General features: G+C 37.1%; 1 protein-coding gene across 1 annotated transcript in view; it reads right to left on the reverse strand.

Annotated features, from left to right (window-relative positions):
• The window catches only part of MRE11 (MRE11 homolog, double strand break repair nuclease), a 65,000-nt gene extending 42,565 nt beyond the window's left edge, over positions 1 to 22,435 (reverse strand). Inside the window, exons 1-7 of the mRNA XM_030883749.2 lie at positions 22,321 to 22,435; positions 21,472 to 21,589; positions 18,813 to 18,945; positions 13,732 to 13,892; positions 6,892 to 6,979; positions 5,434 to 5,575; positions 2,675 to 2,789 (exon numbers count right to left, since the gene is read on the reverse strand). Coding sequence (XP_030739609.1) covers positions 2,675 to 2,789; positions 5,434 to 5,575; positions 6,892 to 6,979; positions 13,732 to 13,892; positions 18,813 to 18,945; positions 21,472 to 21,491 — 659 coding nt within the window. The 5' untranslated portion in view covers positions 21,492 to 21,589; positions 22,321 to 22,435. The remainder of the gene's footprint in view (positions 1 to 2,674; positions 2,790 to 5,433; positions 5,576 to 6,891; positions 6,980 to 13,731; positions 13,893 to 18,812; positions 18,946 to 21,471; positions 21,590 to 22,320) is intronic.
• Positions 22,436 to 22,487: the final 52 nt, after the last annotated feature.

The raw sequence follows: 22,487 nt of genomic DNA on the forward strand, positions 1-22,487 counted from the left end.
CATGATGTAACTATGCTTTAATGGAGCACTGGTAAAGGGAAGATTATGCTGGTGGGCTGACTCTGATTTGTGACCTAGAAGCTGATCAAAACATCTTTGTGGAAATATTTTGCATGACAAAATTGCTCAGGGTTTACCTTCTTTTGCTGCAAGAGAATGGTCCACATATAGAAACAAATGGAAAATAAAGTAAAATGTAAAAGGCTCAAGAATTCTCACTTAATATGAGAAAACCTGTTTTTTATAATACCCTGAAAACAGTAACAAAAGAAGTACCTAAGAATGCAGAGGATGACAAATGAACCTAACAGAATTACAAAAAAACTATTATAACCACAATGAAGGGGTAAGGGAAAAGGAACTGACAAAAGTAACTAGAAAGTGGTGTTTTTGACTAGATATAGTAAGGCTAAGGACTAAAATAACATACAAACACTGTACCCTAGCTGGCAAATTTGTTTCTCACAGAGCTATGGGTCAGCAATTTTGAAATTACTTTGTTATGTCAACCAGTACTGAAAAAAATAAGTAAACATACCATAGATAATACAATCAAGGTTTCTAACTGTTAGAGAAAGAAGTCACAAATAAGAAAAGACAAAAATGAATCCTGTAGGGCTGGATTCGAATCAGTATGAACTCGTGCTTGTTTGTGTTTTTTTTAACACATGTATACATACAGACATGTATGCATGGATTAGTGAATATACATGTATTTCTTTAACTCTAGTCATGAGGGCTAAGAGACCCACAGTAGCAATAAGCACATTTAGCGGCCACATCTGGGTTTCAAAATACCACTCTCCAATAAAAGCAATTAGGACTCCTTGGAGAAGTGGTTGATTCCAGGACTTGAGGAGAAAAATACAAGATGAGCCAGGAGCATCTTGTGGTACTAGAAGGTTAAGGACATGCTCAAAAAACAAAAAGGAAGAGGGCATGTTGAAAGGACATAGAAGCCAATGTAAAAAAGCTCCCAATGGTCAGAGTTGAAACAACCTGAGCAACAAAAACAACATCAAAAAATTAAAGGATTGGATTATAACTCAAAGAATTAAATAAACATCCCTGAGTCCACAGTAACATAAATAAATGAATGAATGAATAAGTACATAAATGAGAAGGGACAAATTTTCCTAACAGAAGAATTTCAATTAATAATTATAAAAAGAATGAGGGGAAAAAAAAATCAGAAACAACACCACAGTATTAATTGCTGGAAACAAGATCCACCAATGGATGCTAAAATTTGTGGGCAAAAGTTTAAGTTGAAACAGGATGTTCACATAGTCTCAATGTATTTTTCCCCAAATATTTATTAATTACAAAGTAGAAAATGGGACCTCTACAGGGGAGAAACCTGGTCTACACCACCTTAATTGAATGATCAAGATTATTAACATCACCAGTAACCAGCCATACCAACATTATACTACCCATTCCCCTTACCGATTCTGCCATTCCAAACTTTCATTCTGGCTTGGAATCGCTGATAATTGTTCCTTCTGACTTATCCCTACCTTGGGAAAGTACAAAGTGTAGCAGAACTGGAAAGCCCTCAGCAAGAGAAGGAACAAACTCCCAGTTTGTTATATGGAGACCACACATATCAGAACTCTGGACTGCTCCTCCTTTAACTACACTGTCTATTCAAGAATATACATAAGGCAACATAAGACTGCCCCCTAAAGCCTTTCTTTCACCGAGTACCAGTGATGGGTAAGTACCACAGTATTCTGCTGTCAATAAATATCTGTTCAATAAATAATAAATTATATAGTCAGGCCCCAAACCCCTTTAGATTCTTCCTTAATAACTTCTCAGCTTTGTCCCTTACATATCATTCTCACTACCATCACTGTTACCATCTCACACTATTTTTTACTATAATGATCACATAATAAATCTTGCTTCTTCAAATCTCTATTCCTTTCAATCAAACCTACACGCTGCCAACAGATTAAATTTCTTAAAACTACTAACAAAAGAAAGTTGATCTAGCTATATTTAATATTCTGGAAAAACACTTGTATATATGTACCAGGAAAAATCTATAAGAATGTTCCTAACAAAAAGGTTTAAAAAAGCAAAAATCTGGAAATAACACAAAACACTCACTAAGAGGAGAGAAAGCTGAACTGTATACATTAGTGAAAATGAATTACCCCTTTAAGCATCAAAATGGATGAATCTTAGTAACATAATGTTGAAGAAAATAATCCAACTGCAAAATATAAAGTATGGTGTTCCAGTTATACCAAAACTAAATAAAAAATACTCATAATGAATGTGTATGTGATTAAACAATAAAGAAAAGCTATGGACAGATGAAATAAAAATTGAAGATAGTGCTTCCTCTGGAGTTTGAGGAAAAACGTGTGATCAGGGAAGGGCATGGGGTAGGGTACTGGTAACGTTCCACTTCTTTCTGAATTTAGGATTATTCATTTTATGGTTCTTCTTATCCATATGCTAGAAATATTCTTTGTAAGTATGAATATATACTGAAAACAATTTCAAGATGCAGTCACACAATGCATATCGAAGTCTTGCCTGATCCTGCACTGACAACTTTCAAAGCATCAGGAGCATTTTACTGAAATAGGTAAGCTTGGAAACAGAGATTTGGGGAACCTCAATACTTGACTCAAAAATTTTCAGAGACTACTTTTACCTGTTCTGATGAATCACAAATAAGTTAAACCAAGAGTTCCCATCTTCTTTTGGTCTCAACATTGTCACTTTTTTGTTGACGAACATTCGATAGAGCCTTTCATCTGGAATGGATCCTGAAATGGATATTACATTATTTTAAAAGTGGTTTCTTACTCGGTTTTAAAAAACAAATATGTTTTGCTTCTAAATTATGTGCTTCTCTGAGTATTTCACTTTCCTATTAGAGAGATATTTGAAATGTGATGTCATTAGTTACAAATGAACATGTTCCAGCTTCATGCCTGACAGCTGCTAAGCAGTTAGTTGCATTTGAAGAATGTTTTCCAGGTCAAGCATATATACTTTCAAGATCTGGAAAATGTGGAATAAAAATTTGAGTTTTCTATGCTCAAATTCTTATTAAAATTTTTAATAATATTGTTTTCCACTCTCCCTTTATTTATTCTAAGTATATATGTACTTTTGATTTAACATATACGTTGTAAAATACACAGGAAGAGATATTACAGGGGATGAGATTAAAAATGTATTTAAAAATAATCGTCTTATGTATATTATGCTTTTAAATAAAAATACTGTGCTTTTTAATAATTTAATGACTTTTAAATAACTCTTCCTATTCCCTAAAGGATCACCTTAGTCTAGTGAAGGAGACCAACAAAAACAATTAAACATGAAAATTGCAATTTTAAATATTATAAAAGGGACAAAAGTCAGGATGCTAAGATGGGGATTATCACTGGGAGGACAAGGTTGCTACTTTATGGAGTGATCAGGGAAGGGCTGGGAAGAAAGGTCAACACCACATAAGTATAAGAGCTAGAAGAGGTCTAGCTTCTAAAAAGAATTCCTAGTGTGGCCAATGAAATAGATGGTGGCATGCAGAACATATAACTGGAACAAAAAAGCCAAGACATAAAAAAATCCAGGGCATTAGAAGGTTGATCTACTTGGGTGTCGAAGCACTGAGAACACTGACAAAATTGGAAGGTAGGCAAGTAAGAAAATTGAGGGAATGGAGAAGCCTGTTTAGCCAGTTGGCAATTAGCTTCAAGGGTGTTTGCAGGCAGGAAAGGAGGTATCAGTAGGAAGCAAGGAGAACAGTGACTTGCCCTCCACCCCTTCTGCCCTAAAGCCCATAAGAGGCTACGAGAGAACTACGTGGGACACAGTAACCTCAGGGGCCACTCAGTTTCACTGAGGGTTAGAGAGTACAGGCAGCATTCAGAGACTGATGAAATGAGGGAACTTGCTAACTAAAAAGAGCTCTAGAGTATACAGAGCTGGGGTGAGAGGAGTGGGTGGAGCGTAGAGACAGAGTCCAGTTAAGGAAAACAGAACAGGATGAGATGAGAGTTTGGGAGAAAATGGATGACTGAAGCAGTTTGCTTCTGGCAGTGACTGAGGCATAATGGGATCTGTCCTTAGTCTGAAAGTAGGAGGATCAACCATTTTCTGCAGTGATTAAAATATCTGTTACAGTGATTAAAATATCTGTTAGTAGTTTTTAAAAAAAGCATATTCCACTTCCTGCTCTATCACTTGCAAAATCAGACATAATTCTTTGATCACATTTTCCATATCTCTAAAATATAGATAACCACGATGCTTTTCTACTTGTTGGCGAAATTATGAAAATTGGGCAAAGACTATCAGCTTCCTAGAGAAGCTTCCTAGAGAAAGTATTTAAATAAACCATCCATCATAATTATTCTTTAAAAAACATACACAAAGAGAAAAGAAGTAAATAAGATTTTTCTAAGGCTTCTATTATACTAGTCACTCAAAAAATAATAAAAACTATGTAGAAGCTGCAGTGTGAATTTTTTTCTCAATTTCTCTTGCGGTACTTTAAGGTTGGTTTAACATGAAGTATAATTTTTATAATACTCTATACACAACAAAATCAATAAAACTATTGCATCCATAAAACAAATCAAACTGAACTTAATCCAAGGAAAACACAAAAAATAGCCTTTGAATGTACTCTAAAAATAGTTTTCCATTCATATGGAATAAAGCCTAGCAAAAACAAGCTTTTACCTACTGGACACTAAATAAGTTGAAGATAGTGAAGCTGGTAAAGGAAATTTTCTGAGCATTGTAAATGATAGCTCTAGATTAGCACTGTCTAATAAAAATATCATGTGAGCTACTAAAACAGGCTAAATATGTAATTTTAAATTTTTTAGTAGCCATATTAAAACAAGTAAAAGAAACAGGTGAAATTAATTTTAAGGTATTTTATTTAACCCAAAATACCAAAGGTATTTTACATTTTTTTCTAAGTCTTTGAACTCTGATGTGTATTTTATACTTATAGCATATCTCAATTCAGACTAGCCACATTTCAAGTGCCCAGTATCTACATGATTACTGTATTGGGCAGTGAAACTTTAGAACTTTCAAAGACTTCCAAGATATCAAAATGCAGTTTTTCTAATTACTCGATAAATGCTAATGTTCAGGATTTTTATCTGAGTCTAAAAGAAAGAAAAAATAAACAATAAATAGATACTAAAGGAAAAATATTTTTTCATCAAAACTGCTATTAAAAATAAGTATCAAGGACTATTGGTGCTTATAAAATACTAAAAAATTTCTACCAAAACCTTCTATCATTTTTTTAAGTCACTCATAAGGAATAATTAGATTTGCCTCACTTTTCCCCAAACAGCAGCAAAGTTAACTCCAGAATTTGGTTTCCTAGCTGCTTAAACATTTATTGACATAAATAGTAAAATAAAACCATCTTACCTAAGCCATATAGAGCAATTTTTGTGCTTCCTTTTTGAAGCAAAACCGGACTAATGTCTATCTTCTCCACAGACATTGAACGTCCAAAGTGATTTACAAATCCAGCACAACTTAAAATATCCAGGGCGCAGAGTGAGTCTGCCTATGGACAGTATTTTCAAATAATATAAATGTATATCTAAAAATAAGTAATCTGCATAATTATTACTTATTAAAAGTATATTTTATATAGTAGTTACAAAAACCTAGATTAGGATAATGTCTTCTCAAAACAAAATTACAATAGTAAAAGTATTCGCTATCTTTTTTCTATTACAAGTGACCCACTGCGACTGGAATCACATGCTAAATGCAAAGTTAACATTTCATCAAAACTTATGATGTCTTGTCCACTAAAAAATAAAAAACAGCCATGAAATCAGTGCCTTGTCATATTAAGCAGACCTCTTAAGAGGTGAGAAAAAAAAGACTAGCTAAGTAGTGATTTACAATACATTAATGACCAGATAAAACAAAAAGGTATTTTGAGATTATTTTAGGAGCCCTATTATTAAAGATCTTCCTCGACTTACAATGGGTTTAGGTCCCAATAAATCCATCGTGAACTGAAAATACCGTTAAGTCAAAAATGCAGTTAAAGCACCTAACCTACCGGAAATGATAGCTTAGCCTAGCTTACTTTAAACATGCGCAGAACACGTACATTAGCCTACAGTTGGGCAAAGGTATAAATACTTTTACAATAAAGTATGGAGTATCTTGTGTAATATACTGAATAATGTACTGTAAGTGAAAAACAGAATGGCTGTATGAGTACAGAATGGCTGTAAGTGTAGCAGCTGTTTACCCTCGTGACCTTGTGGCTGATCGGGAGCTGTGCCTCGCTGCCTTTGCCCAGCATCACACGAAAGTATCTTCCCACGTATCGTTAGCCCAAAAAAGATATTCAAAATTCAAACTTCAAAGTGCAACTTCTACTGAATGTATATCCATTTCGCACCACTGTAGAGTTGAAAAATCTAAGGTCGAACCCTCATAAACTAGGGACAGTCTGTACTTTCATATCAAACAGAAAATAAGATGTTCTAATTTAGATTTAAAACTGTTCATGAAACCCTCATTTCCTACAGGTGAGATTTATGTGATAAGAGATACAAAAGCCCTTGGTAAACTGTAAAGCATTATACAAATGTTAGGTGTTTATTCCTCCTCCTGGTTACTTATTGTTAACCTTGGCACTTACGAAATAAATGTGTATGTCACATGCCATTTATTATTCCAGATTTTTAAAAATTATCAAAAAAGCAGTAAAAAGCTTCTATGAATGACAAAAAGTCAATTTGAACTTCTGACTCAATTTGACTACAAATTGCTGGGAAGAAGTGAAAGAATGCTTTCCAGAGACAAACTAAACTGATCGTTTCTAAAATTTCAACAAACTAAGAACCCAATAATTACCCCCGTAGGATCATCATGATTGCCGTGAATACTAAACACAGGAATTGAAATGTTGAGATTGCTATCTTCGTAGTTCACCCATGGAAACCTTAAAAGAAAAGAAAGAAAGAAAAGTTTCTGTAAGAGACAAAAGCTGTTTCCCCGTTATCCTCCTCCAAAAAATTAATACAGTTATAGGCAAACTGGATGATCTAAGCTGGCAAATGACCACTAGTTTGGAGATTTAAAAAGATAAAATCCTAGGCAGCAGTTCATTTCAATTCAAGTTTCAAAAGTTCTCAAAGTACTACACTTTAAAAGAAAACCATACAAATATATGATGCTTATGAATTGTATGAGAGATTTGAATATCTGATTAATAGGAAATAGGCTTTCAAAATTTTGAGAGCCTTTATAAAAGGTTTTTATTTGTAGAAGCGAGAGGGGAAATACACCTACTCTGGAATCCAAAAGACCTAGATTAAAAACTCCAGCTCTATCACTTACTGCTTGGATGACTTAAAGTTTCCCACCCACTGTTGCCCCTAGTCACCAAGGTTCTCTTCTCAGAGGCAAATAACATTAGGAATTTCTAGTGTATCTGTGCAAAAATATCTTATACCTGTAAAGCAAATAAATACATCTTCCTTCTTAAACAAATGGTAGCACAATATAGACTTCTGCCCCCTGCCTTTATCACTTTACATACTTTATAAATCATTCCATATCAGTACGTAAAGAGCTTCCTTGTGATTTTTTTAGCTGGACACTGCATGGATTATTATAATGTGTTTAAGTAGTTACCTATCAATGGACATTTAGACTATTTCCAGCCTTTTGTTTTACAAATATTGTTACAGCGAGTAATCTTGTACAAAGTTGCCCTTACGAGAGTATAGGAAAATATCTAGAAGGAAACTGTCAGGTCGAAAGGAAGGCGTGCATCTGTAAATTTGATAACTACTGCCAATTTCCCTCCACAGAGGTTGTATGATTTACTCATAGTACAATGGCAATCCATGAGACTAATTCCCCCTACTCCACCAAGATACTGGGTGGGCCAAAAGGTTCATTCAGTTTTTTCCCTAAGATGGCTCTAGTAGTGCATAGTTGTCTTTAACTCCAGTTGAAACAATTTTGTTAGATTGTATGTGACAGCTGTCATATCAGCGGGCATTTAAAAAAGACTTATGAAAATTGGTGAAGGTTTGTGTAGTCATTTTAATACTGAAGATGGAAGGAAAAAAGCAACATTTTTGGCATGTTATGCTTTATTATTTCAAGAAAGGTAAAAACGCAACCGAAATGCAAAAAAAAGATTTGTGCAGTGTGTGGAGAAGGTGCTGTGACTGATCGAACGTGTCAAAAGTGGTTTGAGATGTTTCGTGCTGGAGATTTCTCACTGGACGATGCTCCCTGGTCAGGCAGACCAGTTGAAGTTGAGAGCGATTAAATAGAGACATTAACTGGGAACAATCAACGTTATACCACGTGGGAGAGAGCCGACATGCTCAAAATATCCGAAACAAGCACTGAAAATCATTTGCACCAGCTTGGTTACGTTCGTCGCTTTGATGTTTGGGTTCCACATAAGTTAAGCGAAAAAAACCTTCTTGACCGTATTTCCGCATGTGATTCTCTACTTAAATGTAATGAAAAGTTCCATTTTTAAAACAAATTGTGATGGGCAATGACAAGTGGATATGTACAATAATGTGGAAGGGAAGAAATTGTGGGGCAAGCAAAATGAACCACCACCAACCACACCAAAGGCCGGTCTTCATCCAAAGGTGATGTTGTGTGTATGGTGGGATTGGAAGGGAGTCCTCTATTATGAGCTCCTTCTGGAAAACCAAACGATTAATTCCAACAAGTCCTACTCCCAACTGGACCAACTGAAAGCAGCACTGGACGAAAAGCATCCAGAATTAGTCAAGAGAAAACGCATACTCTTCCATCAGGATAACACAAGACTGCATGTTGCTTTGATGACCAGGCAAAAACTGTTACAGCTTGGCTGGAAGTTCTGATTCATCTGCCGTATTCACTAAACATTGCACATTTGGATTTCCATTTATTTAGATCTTTACAAAATTCTCTTAATGGAAAAAATTTCAATTCCCTGGAGACTGCAAAAGGCACCTGGAACAGTTCTTTGCTCAAAAAGATAAAAGTTTTGGGAAGATGGAATTATGAAGTTGCCTGAAAAACGGCAGAAGGTAGTGGAACAAAAGGGTGAACACATTGTTCAATAAAGTTCTTGGTGAAAATGAAAAATGTGTCTTTTATTTTTACTTAAAAACCGAAGGCACTTTTTGGCCAACCCAATACATTATCAAGCTTTTTCAACCTATGCCAGTGGTTCTAAACCCTAGCTGCATGTTAGAATTTTCTAGGAATCTTTGAAGATCCACCAATGTCCAAGACACTCTCAGAGACATTAAATGACCTGGAGACTGGGCATCAGTATTTTTAAAGATTCTTAGGTAATGATAATGTGCACCCAGGACTGAGAATTACTGATCTATATCAATCTTATAGGAGAAAAATACACCAGTATACTTCATTTTGCATCTTTCATATTCTTTTAATATGTTAAAATGCTACTTTATTTCCTTTTCTATGAACTATGTCCATATTCTTTACCTATTTTTTATTAAGTCATGGATTATTTTTTTAATTGACTTGAAAGAACTACTTAACTATTAACTATTGGGAAAATTAGACCGTAATTTGCCATGAGTTGCAAATATTCTTCCTGGTTGAACCCAGACTTTTGACTTCGCTTTGGGAGGCTCTTGCCATGCAGAAATTTACTTTTACAAGGACAAACATATCCATCTTTTTTTTTATGGATTCTGGGTTTGTGTTAACACTTAGAAAAGTCTTTTTCACATCCAGATCTTTTTTTAAAATGTCTAACAGTTTCTTCTAGTTCTTTTATTGAATAAGCTATATTTTTTGTGGAGATATGAGATACCACCTTTATCAAATACTAAATTCCCACATGTATTGTGGCTATTTCTGGAATTTCTATACTCTTCCACTTATCTGCCTATCAATTCATGAGTCACACCACTTTTTAAATTATTGTAGCATTATAATATACTTTCTTTTTTCCAGCTTTATTGTGATATAATTGACATGTAACATTGTATAACTTTAAGGTATACAATGTGTTGATTTGATACACTCATATTTTGCAAAATGATAACCACTATAGCTTACTCACCACTTTAAGTTTCACACACACCTAGCTTAACAGCTGCATCATGTCACATAACTGCCATTTCTTTTTCGTAATGAGAATATTTAAGATCTACTCTCTTAGAAACTTTCAAGTATAAAATACAATATTACTAACTATAACCACTATGCTGTACATTAGATCCTGAGAACTTATTCATTTTTAAACTGAAAATTATATATTTTTTTGATCAACATCTCCCCTTTCCCCCAACTCCCTGCTCCTGGTAACCACCATTCTAGTCTCCATTTATATGAGTTCAGCTTTTTCAGATTCCATATACTGTATAAGTGATATCACACAGTATTTGTCTCTTTGTCTGACTTATTTTACTTAGCATAAAGCCCTCAAGGTCCATCCATGTTGTCTCAAATGAAAGGATGTCCTTTCTCCTGGCTGAATATATATATATATACACGGCTGTGTGTGTGTGCAGATATCTGCACACACACACACACACACACACACACACACACACATATATCACAACTTTATCCCTTCTTCCACTGATGGACACTTCTGTTGTTGCCATATCTTGGCCACTGTGAATAATGCTGCAATGAATGTGGGAGTGCAGATTATCTCTTTGAGATCCCATTTTCACTTCCTTTGGATATACACCCAGAGGTAGGATTGCTGGATCACGTAATAATTCTATCTTTAATTTGGGGGGGAACCTCCACAGTGTTCTCCATAGTGGCTGCACAAATTTACATTCCCGCCAACAGTGCACAAGGGTTCCCTTTTCTCCACACCCTCTCCAACACTTGTTCTCCCTTATCTTTTTGATGACAGACATCCTAACAGGTGTGAGTTGATATCTCATTGTGGTTTTGATATGCATTTCCCTGATGATTAGTGATGTTGAGCACCTTCTCATGTACCTGTTGGTTGTTCTATTTTTGTGAAAAATGCCATTGGAATTTTGATAGGGATTGAATTGAGCTAGTCACTACTTAGTAGTCTTCTTTTCTCAGAGTTTCCCTATCTTTTTTTTTTTTTTTTTGGTCTATTTTTTACATGAACTAGTAAACCAGAGGGAAAATTATCCAAAATATAGTACAAAGAGATAAAGTTATAGGGAATATTAAAAAGTGGGTAAAATATAAATAATTTTCAGGAAGAAAAAGAATAGGAAACAGAAAACATACTGGATAAGAATTTTCCAAAATTGCTGCAAAAAAAATTCTTAGTTTGAAACGCATGTAGCCCAAACAGGATAAATAGAACTAAATCCACAACTAAATATGTCACAGTAAGACTGCAAAATGCTAAGGGCAATGAGAAAAACTTAATTGTTACCTGAGTGTTTTCTTTATGCCAGCTACTATTCTAAGCAATTTTCTTATTAACTCAACTACTCCTAACAACATTTCTGTAAGATTAGCACTATTCTTTTCCCATCTTATAATAATGAAACTAAGGTAGGGCAGATCCAGGATTTGACCTCAGACAGTCTTATATCAGAATCCATGCTTTTAAGCACTATGTTATACTGCTTTTCCAGCAACTAAAATGATAGCAAGACTCCTCAAAAGCACCAAAAAATAAAAGTTTACTGACAGGCAGTGAAAAACTACTAAAAACTGTACTTCGGAAAGGAAACTGAATCTAGACAAAAGGAATGAAACATAAGAAACAGCAATAGTAAACAAAGAAATAGGTAAACACATCTATGGGGTGGGTGAAGCAGTTTAAAAATAATAAAGTTTTAGATTTGAATAGAAGACGGGTAAAGACTGATCAGAATTCTTAAAAACAAGGACATATGTTAAAAATTACAAGAATCTTTTAAAATCCAATTCTATACTCAGCCAAATTATCAATCCGAAGTTAAAAATAGCCATTTTCTTACATAAAAAAATCCCCAAAAATTTACCTCCCAATATAAACTCATTTTTAAAATATATATATACAAATAGGTAAGAAATAAATATAGCTATGTCTGTTTTCAGGGGTTACTTTATATATATATATTTTTTTCCCCATATTTCCATGTATACATGTGTGTGTGTGTGTGTGTGTGTATGTGTATTTAAGCTCTGTGCACTGAGAGAGCCTAGAAGCAGTGACAAGACAATAGCCATGTGCATGCCTAGCATCCAGATTCTAGCTTCCAAAAGGAACCAAGACTCCTTGAAGAAATGGATGAGTCTAAAAAGCTAGGGAAAAGAAAATACAAAATTAGCCTGGAGCATCTTACAGAGCCAAAAAGGGGGGAGAAAAGATGACGCCATGTTGAAAGGACCCAAGAGGTGGTCTGAAAGAGTGCCCGAAGGCTAAAGCTGGAACAATTTATTTGAGCAACAAAATAGATTATAATAGTATTAAATTACAATCCAAAGGAAAAAAAATGAGTTCATACTTATATAAACAATTGAATAAATTCCTGTTGATGTAGACGACTGAATAAATAAACAAATGGGGGACAAGGGACAAATCTTTACAGAACTATTCCAATTAATAAATGCGGAAAGTATGTGGGAAATGTTTAGAAAATCACCATTAGGACACCACAGTGAAAACTGCTGTAGGCAAGAGCCACTGACGAATGCTAAAATGATTGGACAAACTTTAAAGAGAAACAGAATAGTTGCATAGCCTCCCCTAAAATATTTACTAACTACTGTAGTGGTTTTAACACGCCCATAAATTCTTTGATACTCTTTGCTCTCTCCAGGAAGTGAAACGTAACACCCTCTCTTCAGTGTGGGCTGGACTTAGCTACTCTCTTCTAACAAACAGTATATGGAAAGGGAAAAATAGTAACTTGACAGTGGAGAAACCTGCAAGACACCATCTTAACCAAGTGACCAAGGTTAACCTCACCAGTGCAGGCCATGTTGATAGCATGTACTCCTTACATACTGAGAAGGGCACTTCACCTATAAAGAGTATTCTTTCCCCCAAACCAATAACCCTAGTCTAATCATGAGAAGAACCCAAGTTGAGAGACATTCTACAAAATATCTGACCAGTACACTTCAAAAGTGTCAGTGTCTGCCTGGAAAAGTCTGGCATAGGCGAAAGGAGATTTTGAGACCATTTCAACAAAATGCAATGTGGTATCCTGTACAATGTTTAAGAAGAAACAGAGTACCTTTATGACATGGGGTTCTAGGTGGATATTGTAAATAAGTCCCCAAAGCACAAATATTAAAGAAAAAAAATAACGTGTTTGACTATGAACATCAAAATTAAATATTTCTGTCATCAAAAGGCCCTGTAAACAAAGTCTCAATCCACTGATTGAGAAAAAATACATGCCTAGCAAAGGCTTAATATCTAGAAATAACTCCTGCAAATTCAACAGGAAAAGACAAAAATATCCCAATTTTTAAAATGGACAAAGGATATGAACAGAAGAGACACCAAATGTACAAAAAAAATTTGAAAGTTACTCATCTCACTATTAATTAGGGAAATAGAATTTAATACAACAATGTACAGAAAATTCAAAGAACTACATTTACCAAGGAAATAGCTTATAGTGAAGGTAAAATGGCCAATTATTACCATGTTCATGTGTCTTATACAGAAAATATTATATTATACATACATGTAATATTAAATATCATAAGGAAACATTCATTTAAGCATTTAAATATACTTACTTACTAAAACCGAAGTTGACTGACTGATCGCTGATAATTTCAAACTGTACAGGACGATCCCCCATGCAATATTTTCTTAATAACTCGAGGCAGTTATGTATTGTTTTTCTTGAGGGTTTATTTTCATGAAAAAGATCACCCCCTAACAAAATGAAATCCACCTAATCAACAGAAAATAGTATGAAAATTAGTATGCTTTATAGATAAAATTTTTAAAACTATAGCGCAAAGAGATAGAAAAAAAATCTTGTAAAAGATACAATTATGTGTGGAGATTTAAAGCTTCATATTTTGTTTAGTTAAAGGGCCTTTCAATCTGGTTATTAATATGACTTCAGCTTAGGTTCCTAGACCACCTTCAAAAAGGCCATCTTCAAATTACTACACCAAGTTTCTAATTCACACTACCCAAAGTGATCATACTTCTTTTTTTAAAGTTATCCAAATCAAACATAAACTTAGCACTTTAATAAAACCTATGGAAGGGATAGCAGATTCAATCCAAATTATTCACTCGATTCATTCAACAATTATTTAGAGTCCCTACAGGCACTGGCAGCTAAGGAAATAGCAATCTACAAAATATATCATGTCCTTGCCCTCATTAAATACAGACAGCGTGCCATACCCTATACTGAGTGTGATAAATAAAATACGATCCCTATCCTAAGTATGTTCAAAATCTAACGGGAGAGACAAACTGCTAAGCATCTAAACGTAAGTCAGACTCTGACACGCACTAGAACAGATATATAAACAAACCAGGAGTAGAGATGACATTACAATTCATTCCAACTGAGAGGAGGAAATTCACCTGAGGACAACGTCTGGGAAGAATGGGCTAACATGGTGGCATCTGAGTTGCACCATGAAGGATAAATGAGATTTCGAGGAAGAACATTCAGGAACAACCAGAGAGAAGGGAAATCACACAGAAAGAAAGTCCAACACACTTTCAAAAGTGTACAATCTACTTAAAGAAAGTTGATTAAGTTCTTAATTATACAAAAGAACCCAGCAATACAGATCGCCATGGGCTACAGTAGTGAGGGCAGCAGGATATGTCACCACAAAATGGACCCACTGTGGCAATGTGGACTGTTTTGAGCTGAAGGCAATTAAGACCCAGCAGAGTCAGGAAAAGCTTTTTTACCTCTCTCTAAACTGCCTAAAAGAATCTGGATGGGGGCATGTACCAGGAAGAGAGCTATTACCAGAGACAATTTCTGATATCAGAAAGACATCGCATGGCATGGCAAACACCTGTTTACCAAACATGTGCTCGTCTCATCTTCCTGTGCATTGCCTTCCTCCCCTTTAAAGCCCCAGACTCCTTTCCCCTTCTCCTTAGCTCAGGATAGCAGATAAGCCTCAATTACTTCACTGCTGAGGAGTCTCATACTTTTGTGGGGCTCCCATACATATGAAATTTATTTTTACCCTGTTAATCTGTCTTACGTCAACTTAATTATTAGACCAGCCAGGGAACTTAGAAGGAAATAAGGAAAAGATTTCTGCCCTGACAACAGTCAGAGAGACTTCAATAAAAATGTGGGATTTAAGCCAGGTCTTCAAAACTAAACATGATTTGAGTAAAGGGAGAAAATGATCATAATCCAAGGCATAGAAAAAACAACAAAGCAAACAAACATTTTTACAGGGGAGGGGAAAGAGAAATAGTTGTTTCAATGATATAGTTTCACTTTTACCAGACGAAAAGAGTTCTGGAGGTTGGTCACTCAACCATGCAAATGTGCTTAACACTACTCAACTGTACCCTTAAAAATGGTTAGGATGGTAAGTTTTATGGTATGTGTATTTTACCACAAACAACAAAAAAATTTTTTTAATATTTTTAAAAACTGGTTTGTGACTCCAGGGATCACTGAGAACACAACTTGCTTCTCTGGTATTTCTGCCCAAAGTGAATCTACTCATGAGGAAACGTCAGACATCTCCAACTGAGGAATATTCTGCAAAAGTAACTACCCTGGACTCTTCAAAAATGTCAGGTTCATGAAAGACAAGGCAGACAGAGGAAACATCCCAGATTACAAGAGACTAAAGAGACGTGACAACTAAATGCAAAATGTAATCCTGGATTGGCAACTGGACACCACTGACCTGCCCCCAAACTGCTATGACAGACTTTGTCGAGACAACTGGCATCTTAGAATTACATGATCGTACTGAATCAACATAACTCCCTGGTTTTGATAAGTGCACTGTGGTTACATATGTAATTTACTCTCAAATGGTTCAGAAAAAGTGTGTGTGTGTGTTTATGAAGAGAGAGGATAAATCAAATGTAGTAAAGTGTAGGAAAATCTCGGTGAAGGGTATGGAATTATTTGTACTATTCTTGTAATGTTTATGTAAGATTGATATTGTTTCAACATAAAAGTTAAAAAAAAAAAAAGATTCCAAAGAACTAGAGAGTAGAAATAAGGCTGGTTAGATGGCACAGACCCACAAAATAGAGGACTTAAAAATCGGGAAGAACTTAGATTTCAATAAGAAGAAATAATAAACACAAATGATGGGGGGAAGTAAACATGCATTTGGAAGTACCAGTATGGGGCTGTAGGTGGGAGGGGGCAGTTAAGATTAAAGGACGCAGGGAGGGGAAACAGGAGGAAATGCAAGGGAAGGAAAGGACAAGGTAAAGAAAAAAAAAAAAAGCTCGTGCTCAGGGAAAGAAATACTTCAGCACCTAAGAGTTGGAAAAGAAAGGACAGAGGATTCTCTGGCAGGAAACAGACATTCTTTGACTCCAAATTTCTCTGCCCTCAGGGTAAAAGGAGACACATTTATAAGAGTGCTTACTGGGCTGCCCTGGTGGCTCAGTGGTGGAGAGTCCGCCTGCCAATGCAGGGGACGCGGGTTCGTGCCCCGGTCCGTGATGATCCCACATGCCGCGGAGCGGCTGGGCCCGTGAACCATGGCCGCTGAGCCTGCGCGTCCGGAGCCTGTGCTCCGCAACAGTGAGAGGCCCGCGTACCGCAAAAAAAAAAAAAAAAAAAAAAAAAAAGAGTACCTACTGCTTGCCAGATCCTTTCTAGGTACTAGGATACACATGAGCAAACAAAAAAGATTTTTCATTCTCATGGAGTTCACCTTCTAGTGGAGAAGATAATACACACGTAAATAATTCAATAAATTATTTCAGATGGTGCTATAAAAAAAAATAAATGAGTAATGTGATAAGAGTGTTGAGACATCAGGTAAGACCTCCCCAAAAAAGGTAAAACTTGAATTGAGAACTGAGAAGTCAACCCTGGCAAGATCAAGGTGCTCTGAGCAGGAAGAGAACCACACATGCAGAGGTACCAGAGTAGAACAAACATCTCTGTATGGATGAAGCACAAACCAACCAGGCAGAGTGGAAGGAGATGAAGTCTCCTGGCAGGGGCCAGATCACACTGAACCTTGTAGTTTAATTTTTATTCTAGATTCAGTGGAAGGCCACTTAGATTATAAGCAGCAGAGTGACATGATCTGACATGGTTTTTGGAAGTTCACTTTGGCTGCTATGCTGAATACTGTAGGAGGAAAGAATGGAAGTAAAAAAACCTAAGGGGAGCTACTGCAGTCCAGCAAAATATGACAAGTTTTGGACTAAGTTTACAGACATGAAGGTAGAAAATAGTAGAGAGGTTCCACTTGTATCCATTTGGGAATAAGAACCAAAGGACTTGCAGAAAAACTGAAGAGAACTCTGAGGAAAAGTCAAGGTTGAAGTTTGCAAGTCCCCAGAATTTATGTTTATTCCCCAGCTGTCTTTTGGGCTCGAGATGGACATTTCAACTGTCTGCTGGAATGTTTCCTTGAATGTCCTATTGGAATCTCCAACTCAAATGGTCTCAATCAGAATTCATCACCTTCCCACATTAGGAAGGATGTTATAAGGAAGTATGAAAATAAGGAAGAAATCTTCCTTATTTAAAACCTACTTCTATTATTGGTACCACCATCCACCCAAACATAATACACTCCAGAGTCACCGTCATCCCCTTCTCCCTCATCCCCACCCCCTACGACTGACTAACCAATCAAAGTATCCAAATCCTCTCTTTATCTCCTGCATTCATTTCCTCTTTTCCATCCCATGGCACCACTTTTAAAAAGCCTCCAACTTATCTTGCCTTCATGCTGTACTCTGTTGGCAGAAGACTTTCTGTTAAACGGGGTACAAACTCCTCAATCTGGTATTTGAAGCTCTTGATGCAGCTCAAACCACATTTCTAGTCTTTCAGCGCGCTTTCTAACTCGCGACCTACCAGTGAGCGAAACAGCTGCTGTACCCCTAATGGACCAATCATCTCGCCTCTGTGCCCTTCCTACTGCTTCACGGGAGGTGTACACTCTCTTTGCTCTTCACTCATTAAAAGCCTACCATCCTTCTAAGCCCAAGTTAAATGCCACTTCATTCACCTCATCTTGCTATCCTCATCTAAATGTGATCTCTTCTACCTCCAAACTCCCAGGAAATGCTGTTTATACTCTTACGGCTCTTGCATCTGAGCATCTTTGACATTTATCGTATCTCACATACTGACTTGCTTGCTGCATGTTCTTTGAAAGCAGAAACTATGACAGTCATCTTTACATTTCAAATAGAAACTGCCACAGGATACTGCACTCAGTAAACACGGTAAATATTTGTAAATTTTTACAGACTATTTACAAAAGTAGCTCCTACTTGAATTCAGGGAATAAAGCACACAAATTCTGCTTTGGGCTTTCAGTATACAGATATTTAAGCAGGCAGTGTGAGGACATGGGCCTATAAAACAAACCTCTATCTTTAAAAGGAAAAAGAGCAAGTTGAGTGGGGCTTCCGTGGTGGCGCAGCGGTTGAGAGTCTGCCTGCCGATGCAGGGCACACGCGTTCGTGCCCCGGTACGGGAGGATCCCACATGCCGCGGAGCGGCTGGGCCCGTGACCCATGGCCGCTGAGCCTGTGCTCCGCAACGGGAGAGGCCACAGCAGTGAGAGGCCCGCATACCGCAAAAAAAAAAAAAAGAGCAAGTTGAGTAAGGGAACTTGGTAGAAATCGCAAAAATGCAAACTAAACTCACATCATGTTCCTGGGCAAGTCTTAAAATTTCATCAAGTGTTACAAACGTATCATTTCCTCTGACGGCATCTTTTTCCATAAATCCCAGATGAATATCTGTTGCAACTAAGATTTTAAATGTATTTTCATCATCGCTGTATTTAAAAAGAAGAAACATGTCAATATAATTCATTAAAAGGATGTTCAAGCAAACTGAAACCTAAATCTATAAAATAATAGCAGTTATGACGTAAAATCATTTTTCTAGCCCTAAAAGAGGCCCAAAAATTTGAAGCATTCAACAGACCATTAATGTCACAGTTTTCTTACCACTAATACAAAGCAGAACAAATGTACACACATTTTTAAAAGGTTCTGTAACTGCTTCAGAAATGTATAACCTCATTACAACCAGTTTCATAAACTGATATGTAACCTGAATTTGAAAGCTTCGTTGTTTTCCTGCTCTGTTCTACAGCAAAAATCCAAGAGGATTTGATCTCAGTATCTAAACTTGCTATTTATCTACTTTGCATTTTCCCAGGAAAATTAGAATTAACTGGTTAATTTTAAAAGCCCTTCTCCTTACTTTATAAGTAGATTTTTATCCTAATAAACTAGTAACTTACATCCAGGCCCCTGAAGAGGTTTGTTCTCCATACAAAGTTAGTTTTTCACTAATGACTTTAGCCAAGTAACAAAACTAATTTACAATGCCATTTAAATTTGGTAGTATTCAAAAGTACTTTCATGTGAAGCAGTAATATGATAGTTATTAATTCTCTCTTAAACTTAATATAACTTTTAATTGTCTTTAAAATATTTTGGTATCCCTGATCTCATCTCAACTCCCACACGTAAACAGGTTAAGTATTGTTATCTCTGAAAAACTAGAAAGGTATATACAGAGAAATTAACTGATTTATCATGAAACAAAATGGTAGAAATGGAACTAAAACCCGTTATTAACACTCAGGCTGTTTTCACTAAACCATAAGAACTTCAAAAAAATTTATATATATATCTCCAAAATTCAAATCTTTATACATAAGAGAATTTTCCAGAAAAGATTTCTCTTCATAAACTTCAAAATGATATGAACAGTTCTGATTGCTATATACATACAGGTAAGTCAGAATACTTTCGGATCACATTACTACCCAGACTTCCATAGCAATTTGTAAGGTATTTTCCCTTGAGGTCTCTCACTTAAATATGAGAATTAATCTGAGAGTCTTTTTTTTTTTTTTTGGCTACGTTGGGTCTTCGTTGCTGTGCGCCAGCTTTCTCTAGTTGCGGAGAGCAGGGACTACTCTTTGTTGCGGTGCACGGGCTTCTCATTGCGTTGGCCTCTCTTGTTGCGGAGCACGGGGTGTAGGCGCGTGGGCTTCAGTAGTTGTGGCACGTGCACTCAGGAGTTGTGGCTCACGGGCTCTAGAGCACAGGCTCAGTAGTTGTGGCGCACGGGCTTAGTTGCTCGGTGGCATGTGGGATCTTCCCCAACCAGGGCTCGAACCCGTGTCCCTTGCATTGGCAGGCGGATTCCTAACCACTGCGCCACCACCAGGGAAGCCCTGAGAGTCATTTGTAATCCAATTATACAAATGAAGAAATGGAGACAAAGTTTAGAGGCTTGCTAACTTGTCCAAGGTTACACAATGCTAATTAAGAAATTAAGGGGACTTCTCTGGTAGTCCAGTCGTTAAGACTCTACGCTTCCAATGCAGGGGGTCCGGCTTCAATCCCTGGTTGGGGAACTAAGACCTCACATGCCGCAACTAAGCCCGCATACCGGAACTACTAAACCCACGCGCTCTAGAGCCCGCAACTAGAGAAGCCCGTGCACTGCAAGGAAGACCCGGCGCGCTGCCACGAAGACCCAGTGCAGCCTAGATAGATTAGATAGATAGATAGACAGATAGACAGACAGATAGATAAAAAGAAATTAAAACAAGGGTGAAATATTCCAAGTTTGAAGCTTTTTCCACATAACTTTTTCTAGTCCTTTTATTTATTTTCATTTTAGTCAGATTCATTTGCAATTTATTCAGTACTAAAGCAATTTACTTCTTTAAAAATCTGCTTTAAAAGACTTGCAGTAGGACCTCCCTGGTGGCTCAGTGATTAAGAATCCCCCTGCCAATGCAGGGGACACGGGTTTGATCCCTGGTCCGGGAAGGTCCCACATGCTGCGGAGCAACTAAGCCCGTGCGCCTAGAGCCCCGAGCTCTGCAACAAGAGAAGCCACCGCAATGAGAAGCCTGCACACCGCAACCCCGCTCGCCGCAGGTAGAGAAAGCCCGCCACAACAATGAAGACCCAACGCAGCCAAAACTAAATTAAGAAAAAAAAAAGACTTGCATTAGCTAGTAAGACTTAGTTCAAGCATATTTATAGCTTCAATAGTTTAAGACAAAACATAAGAACATAAACTTATATAGCAATATGCCAACCTACTGCAAAACCCCAATCTATAGCTGCATATTATCTTTAGTTAATAAACATATAGCATGAAATGTTAACCATTCCAAATATTCATTTTGATGACTAACACTTGTATTCAGAGGCAAGGTCTTTATTTACTCATAATTTATTAAATAAGTTTTCTTTTATGGTGATCATAGTTGATAGACTGTAGAAACCCAAAGCAACAAAGACGACTTCGGAAGACAGGTGCTTACAGAGCATCTGCAGGACTCATTTCTATGATCAGTCCAGCTCCTCCAGGACCACTTCTCTCTCGAAGTACCCCTGGGTCCTGTGCTCAAACACGTCAGAAAACTCACTCGATTCCAAATTCTAAAACAAAATTATATTATTTAAAACACATTTTTAAAAAGCAGACTGGCAATTTTGGAAGTGTCTCATTTTCAATTAAGCACCTACTATACTTTTATTTTCAGATCTTACAAAACAAAACAGAAAAACATATCTCCAGTGACACTCTACTTACACCATTATGATTACGCTCCTCTCCTGTTTCCCTTTCTATGCCCCATGGGAAGCTAATGCTTGTTAAATGAATGGGCAAAAAGGGTCACACCCAATAGTTCTGGTTTAGCACACGAACTCTGGATGTGCAGAAATGTTTAAGTTGCATGCATGGGCTACTCTGGAGCATGAGGCGACCCCGTATTTCCTGCTTAAACACAATTTTTTTTTTTAAGGAATGGGCTTGTTTTGAAAAGATAGGGGGTCCACGTTTAAAGCTAGTGTAAATAAGCAGAAACACGTGGTTTAAGGAAAATGGCCAGGATCTTTTGGGAGGAGCGGCTGCCACCGCGGAACGACCCCTCCCAAGTCCGGATTCCTGGTTCGGTGGGGATTCTAAGCCTCAGCAGCCCCGCACCACCGAACCCTCAGAAACCAGAACGCGGAAACCTCCCAGGCTCCTCCCGAGCCTACCCGGCCCAGAGTCAATCCTCTCTGGGCTTCCGCTCGCGATCCTGCAGATACAGAAAGCGACTCCTAAACTACCCCACATCTGGACTCTCCAAAGCCCCACCCTGGAACCCGAGGCTGTCTTTTACCCGGTAAGAAGGAGGGAGATTCTTGAGAAGAAAAGCAACAGCACCGCCTGAGAAGCAGCTTGGCCATAAACCTGAATTAAGCGGGAGAGAAAAAGCACCTCCTTCTCTCGCGATACCTCATAAATGACGTAGGCGCTTCAACTCCTCTCATTGGCTGCCGACTGCCG

Source organism: Globicephala melas, chromosome 8, assembly GCF_963455315.2.
Source record: "Globicephala melas chromosome 8, mGloMel1.2, whole genome shotgun sequence".
Lineage (NCBI taxonomy): Eukaryota > Metazoa > Chordata > Mammalia > Artiodactyla > Delphinidae > Globicephala > Globicephala melas.